The 18741-nt window shown below is 37.0% G+C and overlaps 1 protein-coding gene across 6 annotated transcripts in view; it reads left to right on the top strand.

Moving 5' to 3' along the window:
• ZNF407 (zinc finger protein 407) overlaps positions 1-18741 on the top strand; it is a 335386-nt gene that overhangs the window by 22267 nt on the left and 294378 nt on the right. For all 6 annotated transcript variants that reach the window (XM_084508877.1, XM_084508878.1, XM_084508879.1 and 3 more), the window contains 2 exons: positions 1780-6591; positions 12428-12542. In XM_084508877.1, the coding sequence (XP_084365003.1) occupies positions 1815-6591; positions 12428-12542 (4892 nt within the window). In that variant the 5' untranslated portion in view covers positions 1780-1814. The remainder of the gene's footprint in view (positions 1-1779; positions 6592-12427; positions 12543-18741) is intronic.

Here is an 18741-nt window from a genome sequence, read left to right as displayed (position 1 = left end):
AAGTTACATACATAAAGCTGTACTCCAATTAAACAACATAATTTTAATCTAATCTTTTTTTTTCCATATCCCAAGCAGTGGTCGTAAACCTTTTCAGGGTATGTTTGCTCTTCAAAGGCTTTATTCCCCTCTGCTATTAATTGCTGTGGTGTTTTTGAGTATGCTGACAGGATATTGGCATACACCAACTGAGAATATGGACCGGATTGTTTTAATTCTAACTAATTGAGGTAGTATGCATCATGGTTTAGTGAAAAAGGAAAAAAATAATACAGCGTAAGAATCAGAAAAAGACAAAGAAGCAGTATTTGGAGCCTCCAAAAGACTGCTGGGATCTGGAGATTTTGCTTTCTCGTTTAAAAGGCTGGGTACAGCTAACAGGGTGTAAGCTTGGTCAGTATTTTAGCTCAGTGACAGGCCTGCAGTTGGAAAACAGGTCTCTTCAACATCTGCAACTTCTGCGCACTCAATTGCTTACAGGCCTTCCTTAAATTATCATTAAGCCCCAAAGCAATTTTGTTTTTACCTCTGTAAGTAACAAGTCCATTTGATTTGGGTATATTTCCCCAGTTCAACACTTTTGTACTTTGTCCTCAAAACCAAGATTTTTTTTGACACGTACTTAAATACTTTTTTTTTTGTACCTTGCATTGCTTGTATCAACGTTGCAATTACTTAATCTTGTCAGGAAGTACTTACTATTGTGGTCATGGCCTCATTCAATGGGTAACTGAACAAAAAAAATGGATACTTGGATCTGCAGCAAATTGATGCTTAAATCATAGCATAAAGCACATAGATAAACATTTAGTATTTAATCATCTGTTAAAATGAAATGCACTTTCAATTCTCGATTGCTTCATATCAAAATGAAAAGGTAATAAACGTCAAGATTTGATTTCCCACCCCCTCCCCCCTTGTAAAGTGTGTTGGTAGCATCAGTTTTCTGCTGGTGACATCTTTTTGGGAGCAGGAAGGTCACGCTGGGAAGTTGAAAGAAAGCTTTTGGTAACTGGATGTGGATGGCTAGAGTTTGTGCTGGGGTTCAAAGATGCTTCCTGTCTCTGCACTGTTATTTCATGTCTTTTTTATTGGGAAATGAACTTCTAGAGGATTTTCAAAGAGTGATGGGGAACTACACTAGTGGCATATTCTTTTATAACATGTCTCAGTTAGCATTTTTCATCTCATTCTTTAGCAGGTAATCTAAACGGGAAGGATGGAAATCTTCATACTTAAAGTACTTGTAATTTGTGTCAGCTTTGTTTTATTTGTTGTTGCAGTCATGGTCATTTGATCCTTGGAGCTTTTAAGTTTGTGATACTGGATTTCTTGACTAGGAAAAGTTGAATGTCCCATGACTGGTTCCCTGAACTCTGTCAGTGTTTAACAAATGCTTCTAGAAATGAAGGTTAGGCTTGTCTACCCAAGTTTAAGCATGTAAAAATTCAAGCACTTAAATAAAATTAACATATTTTTAGGGTTGCTAAGCATGTGAGTCTTGGCAATGCTCATTGGTAAGTTACTTGATTACAGAACCACTTTTGAAGCCAGTCCTTGGTCACATGGTGTTTAAATGACATAGAGAACCAAGTGCCTAGGAGTTGTTTTGGTTTTCAGGTGTCACGAGGTTTGACGCAATTTTAATTTGCCAAATTGTTGGTGTTTTTTTTTTTATTTATTAAACTTGTTTTGTAAAACTTTTTTTTTTTTTTAATCTTTAGCTGTATAAATTTTGGTTGTATATAAAAGATTAATAATAACTCTTTTCTTTTATAGGTACTGAGCCAAATGCTCTACAGTTGACAGTATCCATGTTAAGAATGGATGGGGAGGATAATCAGAAGAGAGTTGATGTTGATGAGAGTTTGGAAACTAAGCTGAGAAAAGGATCCCTGAAAAATGCATCAGGAGAAAATGCTGAATGTGATTCTTCATCTCAGCAGAGAAGAAGGCTCATATCAGATGAAGTGTTCAGGAACCTTGAAAAGAAAAGGAAAGAGAATGGAACAAACAAAAGGGCATTGTCAGGATCACCAAGCCTGGACATTGCTGAAGCAGAGAGACCTGAAAATGTCTGCAGGAAAAGAAAGCTGATTTCTTCAGCAGACGTGAAGGACAGTGGAAGGAAGTTGCACAAAGTCCTAGCTGTAGGAGCATATAGCATAGAAGCTGGAGCTGCAAAGAAGGAAGGAGTCACCAGTTGTCATGGTGATAACATATTTAATTCAAATTTTGTGTGCCCACATTGTGATTTCAAATGTGCTGATGGTGCCATCCTGAAAATTCACAAGGAAAGCAAACATTCACAAGAGGTGCTAGCTGCTGTTCCTGAAAAGTTATCTTCTTCAGAAGAAATCAGTGTTGGCTACAGAGCTGGAAACACAGACAAAGATTTTAAAGACAAAACATGTGATCAGTTATTACCATCCTGCTCTGATAAGGAAAAGCATATACAAGAAAGCCTCTCTAAACAATCTGAAGAGCAAACAAGCCCTTGCTGTAGTTGCTCAACTAAATCTAGTTCAACATTATGTACACATGGTAAGCAAGATTGTGAACAATCCAAGATATTTTGTTGTGATCTTTGTGGTTTTCAGAGTCCTGAGGAAAATCTCCTAAATTCTCATTTCCTCAGCAAGACACACCTTCGACGCCAAAATCTTGCTGCACGGGGAGGATTTGTACAGATATTGACAAAAAAATCCTTTAAAAAGCAACAGTCTACTGCAACCAGAGAGAGAAATGTGAGAGCAAAACCTGGGAGCAGTAAATTAAGGGCAAGGACTGCTGATGCAAAAGAATTAAATGTTTGCAGTGTACTGAAAGACTCAAAAGTAAGCGTGTCTAAACAAAATGATAACACTGAACTTCGTGTTGAAATGATACCATCTACAAATATTCCCAATGAAAAAACGGATACTACAAAAGGAAAGTTGCTTTCTTCCAGCGTAGAAGGAAATCATGAAGTTAACACTGAAAAGCTAGAAATACCAGAACCCTCAGAAAGTGTATTGCAGAAATCAGAGCTCCCTCCAGCTTCCAAAAAGCTAGTTAGCAGTTTAAATGTGACAAAGAGATTTGATAGACTGGAACATAAAAGAAACATTGTATTGCTAAGGACTTCTTTTGGAGGAAGTAGGTCTCTTAGATTAAAAAGGCAAGTTAAAAGAAGGTACAGTTTGTTGGGTAAGAGAAGCAAATCTGAAACTCAGAGAGTACACATAAAACATGTCTCCAGCACACAGGTTAAACCTGGTGAGTCAAGCCCTACATCACATACAGAATTAGAAACAGATGATAAAAGTCTTTGTAATACTTCAGAAATTCAAGATCTTACTCAGGATAAGCCAAATACACTTTCTTCCAGCCCTACAGATACTACAAATTCTGAAGGTAAACTTACTGCTGATCATGCTGTTCATCATATTTCCATGGACTGTGGTCACGCTTTTCAGAACAAAAAAAGTTTGGAAACTCATACTGTAGAGTTTCACACAAAAAGGATTCAGTTTCAGTGTCAGACGTGTAGTTATTCCTCTGGAGTCGAGGAAGACATGAAGCAACACTGTCAGGACAGTAAACACCAGATGGGAGGTTGCAGCTTTAATTGTCAACTTTGTTCATTTACCAGCTTGAATGTGATAATCTTTGAAAGCCATATGAGTGAAGTGCATAATATGTCCCATAGTTGTCCAACTTGTGTTCTTTTCTTTCAAACACAAGAAGAGCTGATAAATCATCAAAAAGAGGAGAAACATGATAGTTCATTAGTTCAACCAGCTACTTCATTGAGTAACAGTGATCCGACCTTGCAAGTGGAAAGTTACGCTGACTCACTATCAAACAGTAGCCAAAGTCTTGCAAAGGAAATGGAAGTATCGATGAAACCAAAAACTCCAGACTCTTCCTTTGCAAATCATAGAAATGATATAAAGCATTCTGTTCTGAATAAAACCCAATTTCAGTGTAAAAAGTGTTTTTATAAGACAAGATCTTCCACGGTTCTTACAAGGCACATAAAACTCCGACACGCACAGGAGTACCACTTTCTTTGCAAAGCATGTAATCTTTACTCCCTGAGTAAGGAAGGAATGGAGAAGCATATCAAAAGAAGCAAGCACCTTGAAAATGCCAGGAAAAACAATATTGGACTACGTTTTGAGGAATGCATTGAAAAGGTTTGCGTTGGTGTTGGTGGTATTAAAACAGTGATGGATCCTTCCATTTCTGGGAATGGGAGCACAGAGTTAGATAAAGAAATTATACACGTTTCATCTTCTGCTGTGGAAAACATATCGAGAAATAAGGAGTTTGTTCCAGTTGATCAAAGAATTGGTGAAAATGAATTGGTTTTAGCTAATGCACCGAAAAGAGGGAGACCCAAAGGCACTATTTCTAGGACATGCACCCATTGTGGTCTTTTGGCCTCCAGTGTTACAAACTTGACTGTTCATATCAGACGAAAGCACAGTCATCAGTACAGCTATTTGTGTAAGGTTTGCAATTACTACACTGTAACCAAAGGAGACATGGAACGGCACTGTGCGACCAAAAAACACAAAAGTCGTGTGGAAATAGAAGGACATGGAAAACAGAACTCGGAGATCGTTGTTAACCCTGAAGGAGGTAATTTTGAATCCACGAGCAAGGTTAGCAGCCCTGTGACTGCCCTGTGTGAACATGTTGAGGATGGTGGCCAGACATCAGATTTGGGGAATTCTGTCTTAGACAATCAAGAAGTTGAGCAAGGAGAGGCTGAGGTAAAGGCTGAAAATGCCAGTAGGCTGCCAGATTTGGAGCATGCTAGCAATTCGGTAAATATAAAACAACACGTACTGCTTGAGCCAGCAAACGTTACCCAGGATGTTGACCCGTGCTTCCAGAGAAGAGCAGTGGGTGCAAACGACAACAGGTGTATTCATTGCGACTTCACTGCTCATTCTTCTTCTTCTCTGGAGTTGCACGTGAAACGAAAACATACCAAACAATTTGAATACTACTGCATGGCTTGTGACTACTATGCTGTTACTCGGAGAGAGATGATTAGGCATGCGGCAACGGAGAAACATAAAATTAGGAGAGAGTCGCATGTTTATTCCTCAGTGGAAGAAGCAGAAGCAGCACATATCACTAAAGAAGGCGCTGCTTTGTCTCAAGAGGAGCACCATCCCGGTGCAGGAGAGATGTCAGCTGTTGTAGATGAAATGAAATACACCAGTGATGCAGCAGAAGGTGATCATATGAATAAAAGCTTAACTGAGGGTCTTGTCTTGGACGAAAATGCGTCCCCAGAAACACCCAAAGAAGGCAGCTCCCAAAATACAGTAAAAAGTGAAGTTGAAGTGGAAGCTAAAAATGGAGGAGAAAACCTTCTTTGTGAAGGATTCCAGCAAGGTCCTCAGAAAGATAAAGCTGTTAAGCTTGATGAAGAGGGATTGGTTAAAGAAGCAGGCACTTGTGAGTTGCAGAGCAATGGGCATGGTGAGGAGCTGCTCAGCTCAGACGACTGCTCAGCAGAAAATCAAAATAGTTCAGGTGGCACAGACTTGAATTCAGGAAAAGGCGAGGAAAGCTTGGAAGCAACTAGAGAAAACCCTGAAGTAGAATGTAGAAACACAGACGTTCTTGAAGAAATACCACTGAAAGAAAATAACCCACTTGTGTTAAGTCTTCCAGAAACAAAAAGTGCAGTACAGCAATCAAATTTTGCTGGAAACATCGGAGAAATGGTGCAAAATATACATAGTTTAGAGGGTGACAGAAGTTTCAAAGAGGATCCTACTGGGGAGGAGGAAGAAGCCCTTATGGAAGCACAACATGAAGCAGAAGTATCTATAAATAACAGTGTTTGGGAGGCAGATGGCTCAGCAGCTGAGGGCATGCAAGAAAGTAGTAATGAGGCTTTAGGAACAGTTATCAGTGCTGATGATAAAGGAAAGGCAATGCAAAATTTTGGCAAGTTTGATCCTTCCATAGTGAGATTAAAAAGCCATCAAGACGAGGAGGCCATTGACCATGCGGATGAAGGACAAACGTCAGGTGCAGTGAGAGTTGGTGAGTTCGCAGTGAAAGCAGACACCTCACCAAACAGTGGGAAAAAGAAGAAGTCGGAAGGAATTTCCCTTGGGGAATCGACACGTATTCGCTGTGATGACTGCGGCTTCCTAGCAGATGGTTTGAGCGGACTAAATGTTCACATAGCCATGAAACATCCTTCAAAAGAAAAACATTTTCATTGTTTACTCTGTGGAAAATCATTTTACACGGAGAGCAACCTTCATCAGCACTTGGCCAGTGCGGGGCACATGCGAAATGAGCAGGCCAGCGTGGAGGAGCTGCCCGAAGGAGGCGCTACCTTTAAATGCGTGAAGTGCACCGAGCCCTTCGATTCGGAGCAGAACTTGTTCCTCCACATCAAAGAGCAGCACGAGGAACTGTTGCGGGAAGTGAATAAGTACATCGTGGAAGACACGGAGCAAATAAACAGAGAGAGGGAAGAGAACCAAGGCAACGTCTGCAAGTACTGCGGGAAGATGTGCAGGAGTAGCAATTCCATGGCCTTCCTAGCTCACATCCGTACCCATACAGGTATGGAAGTGCTCTCTTTGCGAGTGGTCTCTTTGAAACGGAGTGAATTATTACTGTTGGTCTTTTTCTGCTTGTTAATCTCTTTAACGTTTCTTAGGAACTGGTGTTCATACTGCCTGATGAGCCACCAATGAAATTGAAAATTACCTAAAGGGGTATGAAAATACAGTGATCAAAGGGCAGAAAATGTAAGAACATTTTAAGCGCAGTCGCCCTTCTGCTTTTTGTTTCATATGCAGAGATTTCCTTCCCTTTAATCTAAATTGTAATCATTAATTGGTTCTTAAATTCATATAATGAAGCAGTGCTGGTTTAAGAGAACAATTAGCTGTTCTTTCTAACGTCCTCTTCCTCGCAGTTGTTTAATATCCAAATTGTTTATTTCGTCTCAATTCAGTAATACTTGCAGCATTTTAGCGTGATGCTTCAGGATAGCCATTTGAGAATACATCATTCCCTAATAAATACCAATAATGAGCATCAAGAGTTTATTGTGGAAATAAGTTATGGGAATTGGAATAGGTCAGCCTTTTTGGGAGGTAGTGTGTAATGTTGATGTGATGCACGGGGATGTAATATCTGATTAAGTTTCTGTGCTGATCACACTTCCAATTCATTTTTATGTTTAATTTTAAGTGGAAAACTTAAAAAACATTTTTGTAGAAAAATGCATAAGCTGCAGTTCTAAATTTATGTAAAAATTCACTGCGATGTTTCTATAAACCTGCCATACATTCTTTATTTTAAATAGACAGCTTTTCTAAATCACTGAGCTCTGCTTAGACAAGTGGTGTCTCCATGGTTGAATTTATGAGTGGATTTGAATAATAAATTCACATTTCAATGAACATATTTTCATTAAAACTGTAAGGTTTATTTTACTGTACTTTTAAATAATGGCTTATTATGGAAGCTATAGTTTAAATTCATGCAGTATTTGAAACTTAGTGCATGGTTACAAGGAAGAGAACAAAAAGGTAAGAAAAAAGAAACATGTAAGTATGGTAATGCCTGGCATAATCCGAAAATAGTTTTGTAAGTTTTTTATGAAAAGGCGAGGGCATGGCTGGACAACAAAGTTCAAAATTAATCTTGGGGAACACGGACATTGTATTTCAAACCTTTCAAAGCATTTTACCATAACTGCAGTATTCATGCATGCCGATAACTCACCTACTTAATACTTTCAGCGTTACTTCTGGCCTGTCAATAACGCAGTTATCTGGATTGTTGCAGCTAATGTCCAACTCTGAATGCGGCGTTAAGTCTTTAGAGGGACGGCCGTGTTCCCATGGTCAGAGCAGCTGTATAAGCCCTTAATATGCCCTCTTTCGGCAGATAAAACTGAATAAAACTAAGGAGGAAGATGCTAATGGAGCTCTCTTTAGAATTCTTTATGCAACTGTCTGGTCAAGACATGTTGCTTATAATTGATGTGTCCATTACTTGAATTCTCTTGTAATTATAGTCAATAAGTCTTGTAAATGTGTTAAAGCTCACTAAAAGCATACAAATTCAAGAACAGAGTAAGGCTAATAATTTAAAATAATCAATGTAGGCATTTCAGCACTTAATTTCCCTTGTGTGTTGATAGCTGATCATTCTTAATCCATTAAGATTTATTTAGTCGTTTACAATGCAAAATAGGTTTGCACTGGTCACTTGTGCCATTTGAAAATGTCCACCAGGTTAAGTGCAGAATGTAGTCCATTAGTCTTCCTTGACTATATGTATTAATTGCATTTAAAATCAAGTTAATGTGGATGTGAAAGTGAGGTAACTATCAATATATGACAAAGCAACCCTACTTACGTAAGTTACATCATTGATTGTAACATTTAGTAAAAGTTAGTGTACTTTTTACCATCTCGTGTGTAGGTCTTATCATGAAGAATATTTTCATCGTGCTTTTGAATGGCCCTAAATATGCAAAGCAGCAAAAGGATACATTTCAGTTTGCAAGTCACTTGGTGGTGGTGCTGGTGGAGGGGTGTGGAAGGGTTACAGATGGGAGTTTAATCGGGCCTCTTTCTCACAGCACCTCTAAATGGATGGCTCTTCTGATGCCTTGCTTATTCGCATAAATAGCCATGTGGAGACTTATATTAACAGTTAATGGGAGGAAGGCTTTCTCTTCCAGTCCCCGTTTTCATATTTGTGATTTCCTTTGTGTGCCATAGAACCTTTCCTCCCAGTCTGTCAGATCACAACAGATGCAGCTGAATAAGAAACAAACATGGGGTTATTGGGGATGGTGGCAGGGGGAACTGCCCTGCACCACCAGCTGCACATACACCATTGGTCAGGCAAAGCACAGTAGTATTTCTAGCTTCTCTCATCTCTTCCAGGGTAACATCAGGTGCATAACAGGAGGAGAAGCTGCCGTTATTTTCCCATCTATTGTTCTGATTATGTGCTTTTTCTAAGTCTTTCATCAGCATCAGGATGTGCATCTATGTATATAGATATGTGTTTGTATCTATAACCATATCTAACTCCTCATTTTTCTATTTTTTTTTTAAATTGATTTGAGTAATTGGTGATGGTTTTGGGGTAGGGAGGAATGGAAGGGAAAGTTGTAGAAAGAAACAACTAATGATTTACATTAATAGAAAAAAAAATCATTTTGAAATACTGTTAAATAATCTAAGAGATTTTCACGTTGCAAATGAAAGGAAAGCTTTGCTACAGAGGAGATAACAAGCAAGTCCATCACATGTTGACAAGTGAAAATGAGGAAGTGTAAAGACAAATACAAGGAGTAGTCGAGGTGGAAGACTTTTTAGTTTGCAATTGATGCAGGTCCCATAAACTTAATTAACAATCAACATGTGAGGAAAAATCACCTGCAACCACATCCTTTGTTTCTTTTCTCATCAGATTTCTTCAGTAAGTGGAAGGCTTGCCCAATGTAAGAGTGGCATCTTACTACCCATATCCCAACCGTACTAGGAGATGGCACGATGGTGTTTCACGTGGCTCTGCTTGCTTTGCGTTGGGCCTGAGCTAGAGCCACAGCTCTGCCTGCACATGCAGATGATGTTGGCTTAAAACAGGCAGTGAACTTCTGTTAGAGGTTTGGGTTTCTTTTGTGTTAGGATTATTAACTCCTGTCATCTCATGAGAAACAACAGCATGGTTTGTGTTATTTAGTCTATTTTCATTTTATTTTCCCAATTCTGTCATTAAGAGTTAGTCTATTTTCTTTTTTTTTTTTTTTTTTTCCTCAATTCTGTAGTTAAAAGCCTTATTGTTTACTTCTGCCTCTGAAAATGTACACTGTTTCCATGCCACTATTCCACTTGCGGATAAAGTAATTCTATGGCTTTTTTTTTTTAAAGTCATTTGGTTGGAAAGGTGCTGTATTGCAAGTATTTTTCTTAGTGAACTAAAAGCCAAATGTAAAGCCAGTAGTAAGTATCACATTAACACAGCAGATGAGAAACATTGACATTTGTGATAAAAATGGCTAAGAAATGTTTAATTGCTTCAATATTGTTTCAGATAGTCTTATACTAAAAAGAGATTTTTGCCCCATTTGTTTAACTTTCAGTCTAATGCCTTCATCTTAAGCATATATTTTTATTTTTTCCATCCAAGAAGATACTGGAATGAATTTGGCATCAGCAACCTGAAGGGGAGATGTACTGCTTTTGTTTCAGGTGATAAGTACTGACTGTAGCCTGCCAGCAAGTGAATTTTCATGGAGCTTAAATGGAGATGTTAACAGATATTCAGCTCCGGATGTGAGGAATAAATAAATAAATAAACCTCAAGGCCTCAGTGATTTTTGGATGAGAGCAGTCAACGGAATAATACATTTATGTATTGTCAGCACACTGTAGCTACGATTGGTCTGAACTACAGTTTTTCACAAAGGAGTCATGTAAATGGAAAACAGCAAAGGTCTTGTATGGAAACCCTGCGGGACACCTGCAGTAACAGAATGAGGAACGAATTTACAATTTAATCAGTAGGAGAGAAACTAAAGGAACATAGGATTGAATCCACCTGGTATTTGAATTCTGTGATATGAAACAGCAGTATAAACACCGATAGATTAAAAAGAAATCCTGACCGTGGCCTTGGTATTATTAATTGTGCAATTAGTCTTTAAGATCATAAGTTAAAACATCAACTTTTAATACTCTTTTATTTAATGCAAAGATAGGCTTTTTTATTTGCATGGGTCTCTTTATAGAATGCAGTGTTGATTTGAAATGTCACCAAATTAATGATTAATTTAGTTTTATCAGGATCATTTAAATAAACTGGGGTTTTTCAGTGTGATTGATAGAATGTGATTGCTGTTAGCTCCAGTCTCAACCTGCTTTTGACATTTAAACATATAAAGCTGACTAGATATAACCATTCAGGTGCTAAATATATTTTACATCTACTTCCAACAGTAGAAATGGAAGTATTAAGAGATCTGGCTTCATTGTCATTGAACTGTGAAATATTCAACCTTGTCTGCCCGTGCTTAGTACTGTTGACTTTTTTATTTCAGTTAGAAGATTAAAATTAAATGCTTCATTTTTCGTCAGCTTTTGGGAATTAAATTGAAATTTAAGACCCTAAAATTTTTTACTAAGATCCTCAATTTCACCAGTGGATTCTTGGAGGAGATTCTGCTTCAAGGGCAAAGCAAAAAGGTTCATTGATCACGCATGATATAGTGTAACATTTTTCTTATCAGAGCTCTTTATGTATATTTGTTAAAGATCACATATTTCATATTATGCTTAACTGTATTGGAAGAAGTACTTCGCAAAACATATCCTAAACATAATATGGAGAATCTGTGACCATATTGTACTTACTTTTAACTGCAGTTCTATGATTTTGATTTATTGGCTTAAGGATTTAGTGGTCAGAAAATTGGAAAGTGCTCCAGCATACTTTAGAACTGTGTTACTGCTTAGTAACATAGGGACTGACGTGTACCCGATTCAACTATTTCAGTTAAAAAAAAAATAAAAATCTTTCCATACTCTGGAGAGGATCCCTGATAATTAAGACAGACAAATAATTGGACTTTTTGCTGAACTGATGTGATACAAGAAATAGCCTGGTACTTTTTCCTTGGAGAAATAATTCTAAAGTTCTTTGGTCTGCACTAGACATTTAATATTAAAGTTTGTTCTTGAAATAAATAATAGCCAAAATGTCAATACTTCTGGTTTGCAGAATAATCATAAATTCTTGACCATAAAACAGTCATAAAGGCATAATATTTTATCCACTGTATATTCATACATTGCATGTCATTACAATGGCTAGGTGATGAATCATTTTCTGTGTGTGACAGAACAAATCTGAAATACCACTGCTAATGTGAAATCTATTCGAAGTCGGAAGACTTGTAAAATTACTTTACTTTAAATATACTTGCTTAAAAAAAATATATATTTTGAGTTTACACCAATATCAAACCAATTTTAGACCATTACGTGAGTTTCTGTATCTGGAAATGGCGAAAGGCGTAGAACAACTTTTGTCATCTTGTTGAAAGGTTATCTGTTTCATTTTAATATTCTTTGTTTCTAAAAAAGAAAAAAAAATAAAAAGAAAGAAGTGAATGATTATTAAGCATTAAGAGAGTAGTTTCTGTGGTCCTGAACCTAAGGAAACTTTAATGAGTATATACCATCTGTGTCCTGGGCATTATAAATTTATGTACGAGCTACTTTTTTTATTAGGCAAAAATCTCAAACAGGTTAAATGTGGGGTGGGCTTTTTTAAAGGTTATTTTTTCCCAGGAATTTTTATTTCTTTAACCGTGGGTGATATATTATTCTAATTCAACTCATATCTTATGCTAAATTTTACTTAGGATCAAAGCCATTCAAGTGCAAGATATGCCACTTTGCAACAGCTCAGCTCGGAGATGCCAGAAACCATGTCAAGAGGCACCTTGGGATGAGGGAATACAAGTGTCATGTCTGTGGGTGAGTAAATTGAAACAGTCTCCACCATGGTTAACCAGGAGAAGAGTGCAGGATATGCATTGTTTCAGAATTGAAAACTCTGATGTGAGCAAGAGTGGCTAAAATTATGCATGCATATCCTCCTTTCCATTGTTATGGTAAATTCCTTAAATACAGTTATGACATTCTTTTCCCACTTCTAATCCTGCACTGAAGATGAGCAATTTTATGGGCTACAAGGTCAATTTGAACCTGTAATCTGTAAATTGACTAAATTATAGGATGTTCATTCACATTGCCAGGGAGAACTGTAAATTCCATTTAAAGACATAAAAAATATATAATATAGACTTTACTGTGTGGGGTTTTTTCTTTTGCTATACTGTTATAATTTTAGTACCATTAACAGATTTCTGGACTCCATTAGGGTTTTCATTCTTTACGAAAACAAAACAGAAGACTGATTTTTCAAACAAATGGCTCTAAAATATTGCGGGCATAAGACTTTTAAAAATAAATTGAAGTCTTTTATGTATGCTTGTGTTCCTGTTTGTTACCAAAAAAATCTTGTTTTTCTTTTTTACTTAATCGTTATTTCCTCAGAAGGATCGTTCATAATGTTTAATTGTCCTTCAAATGTGTTGCATTTAATAGGAGGCATTGAGACTCCTTAATGCAAAACTAATTAATTTAGCAGAAATGTTTAAAAGGTTTTAAAATGCCATGGCATATATGGTACATCATAGGACATTCAAAGTTGGATTTTAATACCCTACTTCTGATTAAAAATATATTTTAATGTTATTATGCTAGAGAAATTAACTAATATATGCATCATATAAAAACACTTTACTCAAACCTATGTAACCTGCTGTAGCAGTCTTATGGCTAATGTGTAGAACAGCACAGGTTCAATTAGATGATGCAGTGCACACATGAATGGTGTGGTGTGCTGCTAGGGATAATATTAAGCAGGAAGATTTTTTTTTAGTCTTGGCATACTGATCCACTGCAGGACAAAGTGAGTTACACATTTTAAAGGACAAGTGAATCTTCAGCTGAAGATGCAGCTGAGTGATTTTCACTGATTCATCTCTCTGTTTTTCAAATAATTTTGCATGCAGCATTATGAGATACTTTGGATGTTTTTACTCACTTAAGAAAATTAATTGCTGACTTCTTGGAACACGAAATAAAAATGTATGAGCCTAATTCTTAAGTCCACTGAATATCAGTAGTAGAATAACTCGTGCTACTCTTTATTTTGCAGCATGCTTAATATGAACTTTATGCACAGTAGCCTATTTTATGTTGTTTAAAAATTTTTATTTGCTGTGTCTACTATATGGATTGCTGAGAATTTGGCATGGGAGATGGTTATCAACTACAGATCCACAAAACTGTTTAGCTGATGCTAAGCTCCGTTCTTTAGAAGTTTTCAACAAACTTGACAATGGTTCTTTATTCAGTTCCCTTTTAACTTAGAAAGAAAAATCATGTTACTTAACTATGTAATCATCAAAGGCAAAGTCAAAAATCTTGAAACAGTTATTATTTCTTTTATAAAAAGAAAATTAAACTGATCAGGCTTTGGCACAGTTTCTCACTTTTCCAAAACCATTCCTTCCCTCCAGGGTTGACATGTTCTTAGAATATGTCTCAGAAAATACACAACTTGGTTGTAATTCATGACATGGATGATTTAAACAGTGAGCTTAAATTCTAGTCAGTTTGGGAAGCTGATTGCTTACTACGTGTTGCTGATATGTCATACCTGGTAGCCAAGCAGGTACTCATTTTCCATTTTTGTGTAGTATTGTATTACTACTAATTTGCATCAACAACATGAAGCTGTGCTATTTAGATATGACAAAACAATGAGCTGAAGAGACATGCACCACGATAATCCGTGCTCACAAAAATCTGATTTATATACTTGTTCAAATAATCATCACATTTCACTTAATGTGCACCAAAAAATGTATTTTAAGAATTACACATTAACATTGATTTAATTGGAAAAGACGTTTTTATACTATAGCTAACAGACCTGAAGAATTGGGCAGGATTTGAGGGAGAAGGAATGACCAGAGCAGTTTGAACTGTAGTCCGAATAATGAATATGCCATCCTTTAATGTGGAAGAACAGAAAAAAGTGTAATAGCTTGTGCTGTGTTTCTGCTGTTTTTAATGAAAGCATTGGGTAGTATGTAAGTTAAAAAACATAAAGTGGCAACATAAAAAAAAAAATTGCTAGGATTGGCTATCGGATTAGTGGCACTATAGAGCATTGGTACATTAACACCACTGACAATGTCAATTCATTATCATTGATGGCTAAATAATCTTAGAAATGCTCAGTGGACCTATTAGTTCCTGAACATAAGCAGCTCATGCTGCATTTCTTCATTAGCTTTAATTGCTATAAATTTTACCTTTTTAAAAATCATGCTTTAAAAGGTGAAGTGATCTTTCAGGAACATTAACTCTGTAATTTTGTCACAAACAGAAGGTCCTGCACTATGTTTTCTTTTCTGCAGTAGTTAATATTCTATCCTCTGACTTTTAGATTCGTAGTAATAAGCCCTCTGCTAGTTGTGAGGATAAATTGTGTTTCAAAAGCTTTTGAATCTGCCCGGGCACTTTTTAAAGGTGAAATGTCAGTGCAACATTGTGGTGTAGTGTGTTCTCAAAATAACACTTAAAAAAAAAAATTACGTAAAAAAAAAAAAAACAACGTATCTGTGTTGTTCTTATTGGAAGGGTTTGCTGTGTCTAAATTTTCCAAACGTTCCTCATATTTACATGATACAAAGTACACAATATATAATTCACTTGGTTGTTGAAGAATGCAGTAATTTTGCTGTGTTTTTTGTTGTTGTTTTTTAATTGAAGTTCAGGGTTTGTTTTTCTTCAGCTGCACGGCAGAAACTACACGATACAGAAATTGGACACTGCTAATGTTTTAACATTTGGAATAAACCGTCTGCTACTCATTTTCTTATCACAGATGTGCGTTAATTGTTTTCTTTTCCATACCCATGGCTGTAAAATATATCCCGTTATTTCAGAGGTAGTATCTATTTTCCGTGCGTAGCAAACTGCTGCATGTTTGAATTTAATTTTTGTAAGTCTGGCTCTGAATTTGGCTGACACAACACCCTGGGTGAGATGAGCAAATCTTGGTTGCCCAGCATTTAAAATTTTTGTTTCATTTGCCTGGTGGAATGCAGTGAAAAGGCTTGAAAAGGCTTATCATGCACTTTTCGAATTTTATGCCTCAGGTAGAACATGAAAAATGCATTGTTCTGCACTTGAGATTTTGAACAGAATTTATAGGCAATGTTTGATTTAAAAAAAGCATCTCCTATTCCTGTGCCTTGTTCTTGCCTTTGCTTTCAGAAACAGAATTTTGGGGGATGTAGTTACATGTTTTGAGTAACAATGGCTGCTTCGTTCATTTTTTCCCCCTCTCCTTTATGACTTCCTAAAAAATCTACTGAAGAAGATAGGTATAAGGTAGGTTTGGATTTTTAGGAAAATTGTCAGTATTTAAAACATGCACATCAACATTTCTTACTACCATCCTAAAAATTGAAAGGTCATTTGTAGTAATATCTTTATCATGTTTATTCTATATATAGTAGTCAAGTGTTTTAAGGAACAGACAAGAGGGAAATTGGAGGGGGTGGAAATAGATTTTTTTTTTCCCCTGAATTATTTTTTCCTTGTGTTGTTGTTTTTGTTTTTTTTGTTTTCCTACTTTTATTTTTTATGTTTTGGATTTGTTTTGGTGGATGTATGTATTACTCTCTTTTCCTTTGTGCTTCTCATTCCTCATTTTGCTTTCAAACTCCTTTTCCCAATTAATCCTGGAGATGTTATAAGATGTTTTGCTAAATAAGTATCTTGCTAAATCCTGTTTTTTTTTTTAAAGCCCCATATAAATAAGCTTTGACGAGAGATACAGTGTCCCAAGTGTGGAAATAACTTCACTTTTGCTGCTGTTGTTAATGCTAAGAATAGTTAGGAGATCTTAATCTGTATAAAGCTTAGTATTTTAATGACACTGGTTGCTTTGAGAACATCTAAAGAAAAATACTCACCTATATTGAGTATAGTGGCTAACAGATCTTCCTGCTTTATAGGTGAGAATTGGCTGTACTCCTGTACAAAAAATTGGCTGTACTCCTGTGTTATGTTTAAAAAAAAAATCTTTTAGATTTTCAGTCTGTTAATGTCAGGCTACTTTTAGTGAAAGCCCGCTCTTAAGATTGCTTTTAGCAAGCAAAAAGACTTACTCGTAAATTTATTGGTAGGAGCAGGAAAAACATTATATTTTCAAGGATGCCTTAATGTACTGTAATGTAAATTAATTATTTATACGTGTGCAGTTTGGGAAATCTTAAATAGAAAGTTGCTACTCTAGTAAAACTATTTTTGTGTGGTATTACCTAGTTTTTGTGCATTAGAAGGGATCTCTGTGTAGATGATTATAATGTCACTTTCTGACCTTTGCAGCTTGAATAATTGTAAATCATTGCTTCATAACGTGTCAGAGAATGTCTGTACTAGGCAATTAAATGGCAGAATATAATAGACCAAATTATTGCCTGTCATGTTTTCAACAACACAGTTAGTATTTGAGTTACACTTAATCATTACGTGCATTAGCAACTTCATTGGAATCCAGCTTCAGGCTGAGCATGAAATACATTACATTATTTAAACCTCTAATGGTAGAAGTCATTTATTTGTGTTGAAGTGTACAACATGCAGAGTTTCATAAAGCAAGGAACACTTGAGAGCTTAATTTATCCAAATCAAAGTCTAAATGCAGATAAACACAAGTGGCAAAAATTAGTAATTTTTATAGGCTGGAAATATTTAAAAATACATGGTTGTGGGTAATTGTAGGCAGCAGGAATAAATTAAAATCACTATTTTTAGTCGGCTCTGAAAACTAAAACTGTTGTGTACCTAAATCGTCAAATGCATCATGAAATTGCATTTTTGAACGAACAATTAATTACACACACCGTAGCTACAGATGTGGCCAATCCAAACATCAGCGTTTGGTTCAGCTGCTTAGATTAAAGATAAGTGTGTGTGAAATGACTGCTCCACACCCAGGTACACCGAGTTTCTTTCTGTCTGTTTTTTGCCATGCGGTCCGATCGGGCGCTTGTGCCTGTTTACACTTTACTAAAGAAAATGAGTTCAGCCTACGTAGCAGCTTTCCAAACCTGCACACGCTTTTAGGCAAATTAATACGAAAATACTGGAAAAGTATGTGGAGTAAGGTAACATGTGCCTCACATTATTTCGCCAATTTTTGTTCAGTTATCTATCATTTTATTAGATTTGCAAACTTGACCTTCCATACGTAGCCTCTATTTTTAGCATTTAAGAAAACTGCTTGCAATGGAAGCAATTTACTTCCATTCAGGAGAGCTCCCAGCACCTTTCCGCAGCTGGTGCAGACACGGTGCTGTGCTGGTGGCCTGGAGGCTGGCCGTGGAGCTGGATGAGGCCACGGCAAGCAAGTGGGAGGCTGCGGGGCAGGGACCCTTCTGTTGGAGCCTGGTACTGCAGATGGGACAGGGAAGTCACGACCAGCTTTCTGACTTAATAAACCGCCATTTGCGTGCTAAATTAGGCTGTAATAATGATTTAGTTGTGCTTGCTGAAGAGAAAAGGTATGTAAGGGACATAGTCATGAGAGTATATATTTGTGTTTGAATTAGAGATACTGTTAGTGATTCAGACTAATATCTGCTGCGTGCAGTCTAATTCAGTGCACTTCCAAATGGTAATTATCGAGATACACAGTGGTGTGACTATGATATACGCGGCACGTGTAACTGGTGCTTTTACGGACATGCATTTTTAATTTTTTACTTTACTGTAGATTGTTCCGACATCGCGGACGCGTGCGTTTCTATTAGGCGGTCGGCTTCTCACAAAGCAAAGCTCCCGTGTCTCGAGGCACTGCGGCAATTTAAAGCATCTCATGGTTCGGGAAGGCTCTTAGTTTTCCTCTAATTGTGAGGACTCAGTCCTGTGGACCCGAGCTTCAACAGGTTCAAAGTGAGGAATGCATTGCTCCATCAGAGCCATCAAAAGGGTAAAGCGTGCGTGTGCTTGCAGGTAATGCTGGGGCTGATCCTCCCCATGAGGGGGATTGAGGAAGCCCATGGCTGGTCATGGCCCAACGCCA

The sequence above is a fragment of the Aythya ferina genome (genome assembly GCF_964211825.1).
Source record: "Aythya ferina genome assembly, chromosome: 2".
In the NCBI taxonomy this organism is placed as follows: Eukaryota; Metazoa; Chordata; class Aves; order Anseriformes; family Anatidae; genus Aythya; species Aythya ferina.
Note: the sequence above shows the minus strand (reverse complement) of the source record. Positions and strands in the feature narration are given on the sequence as shown.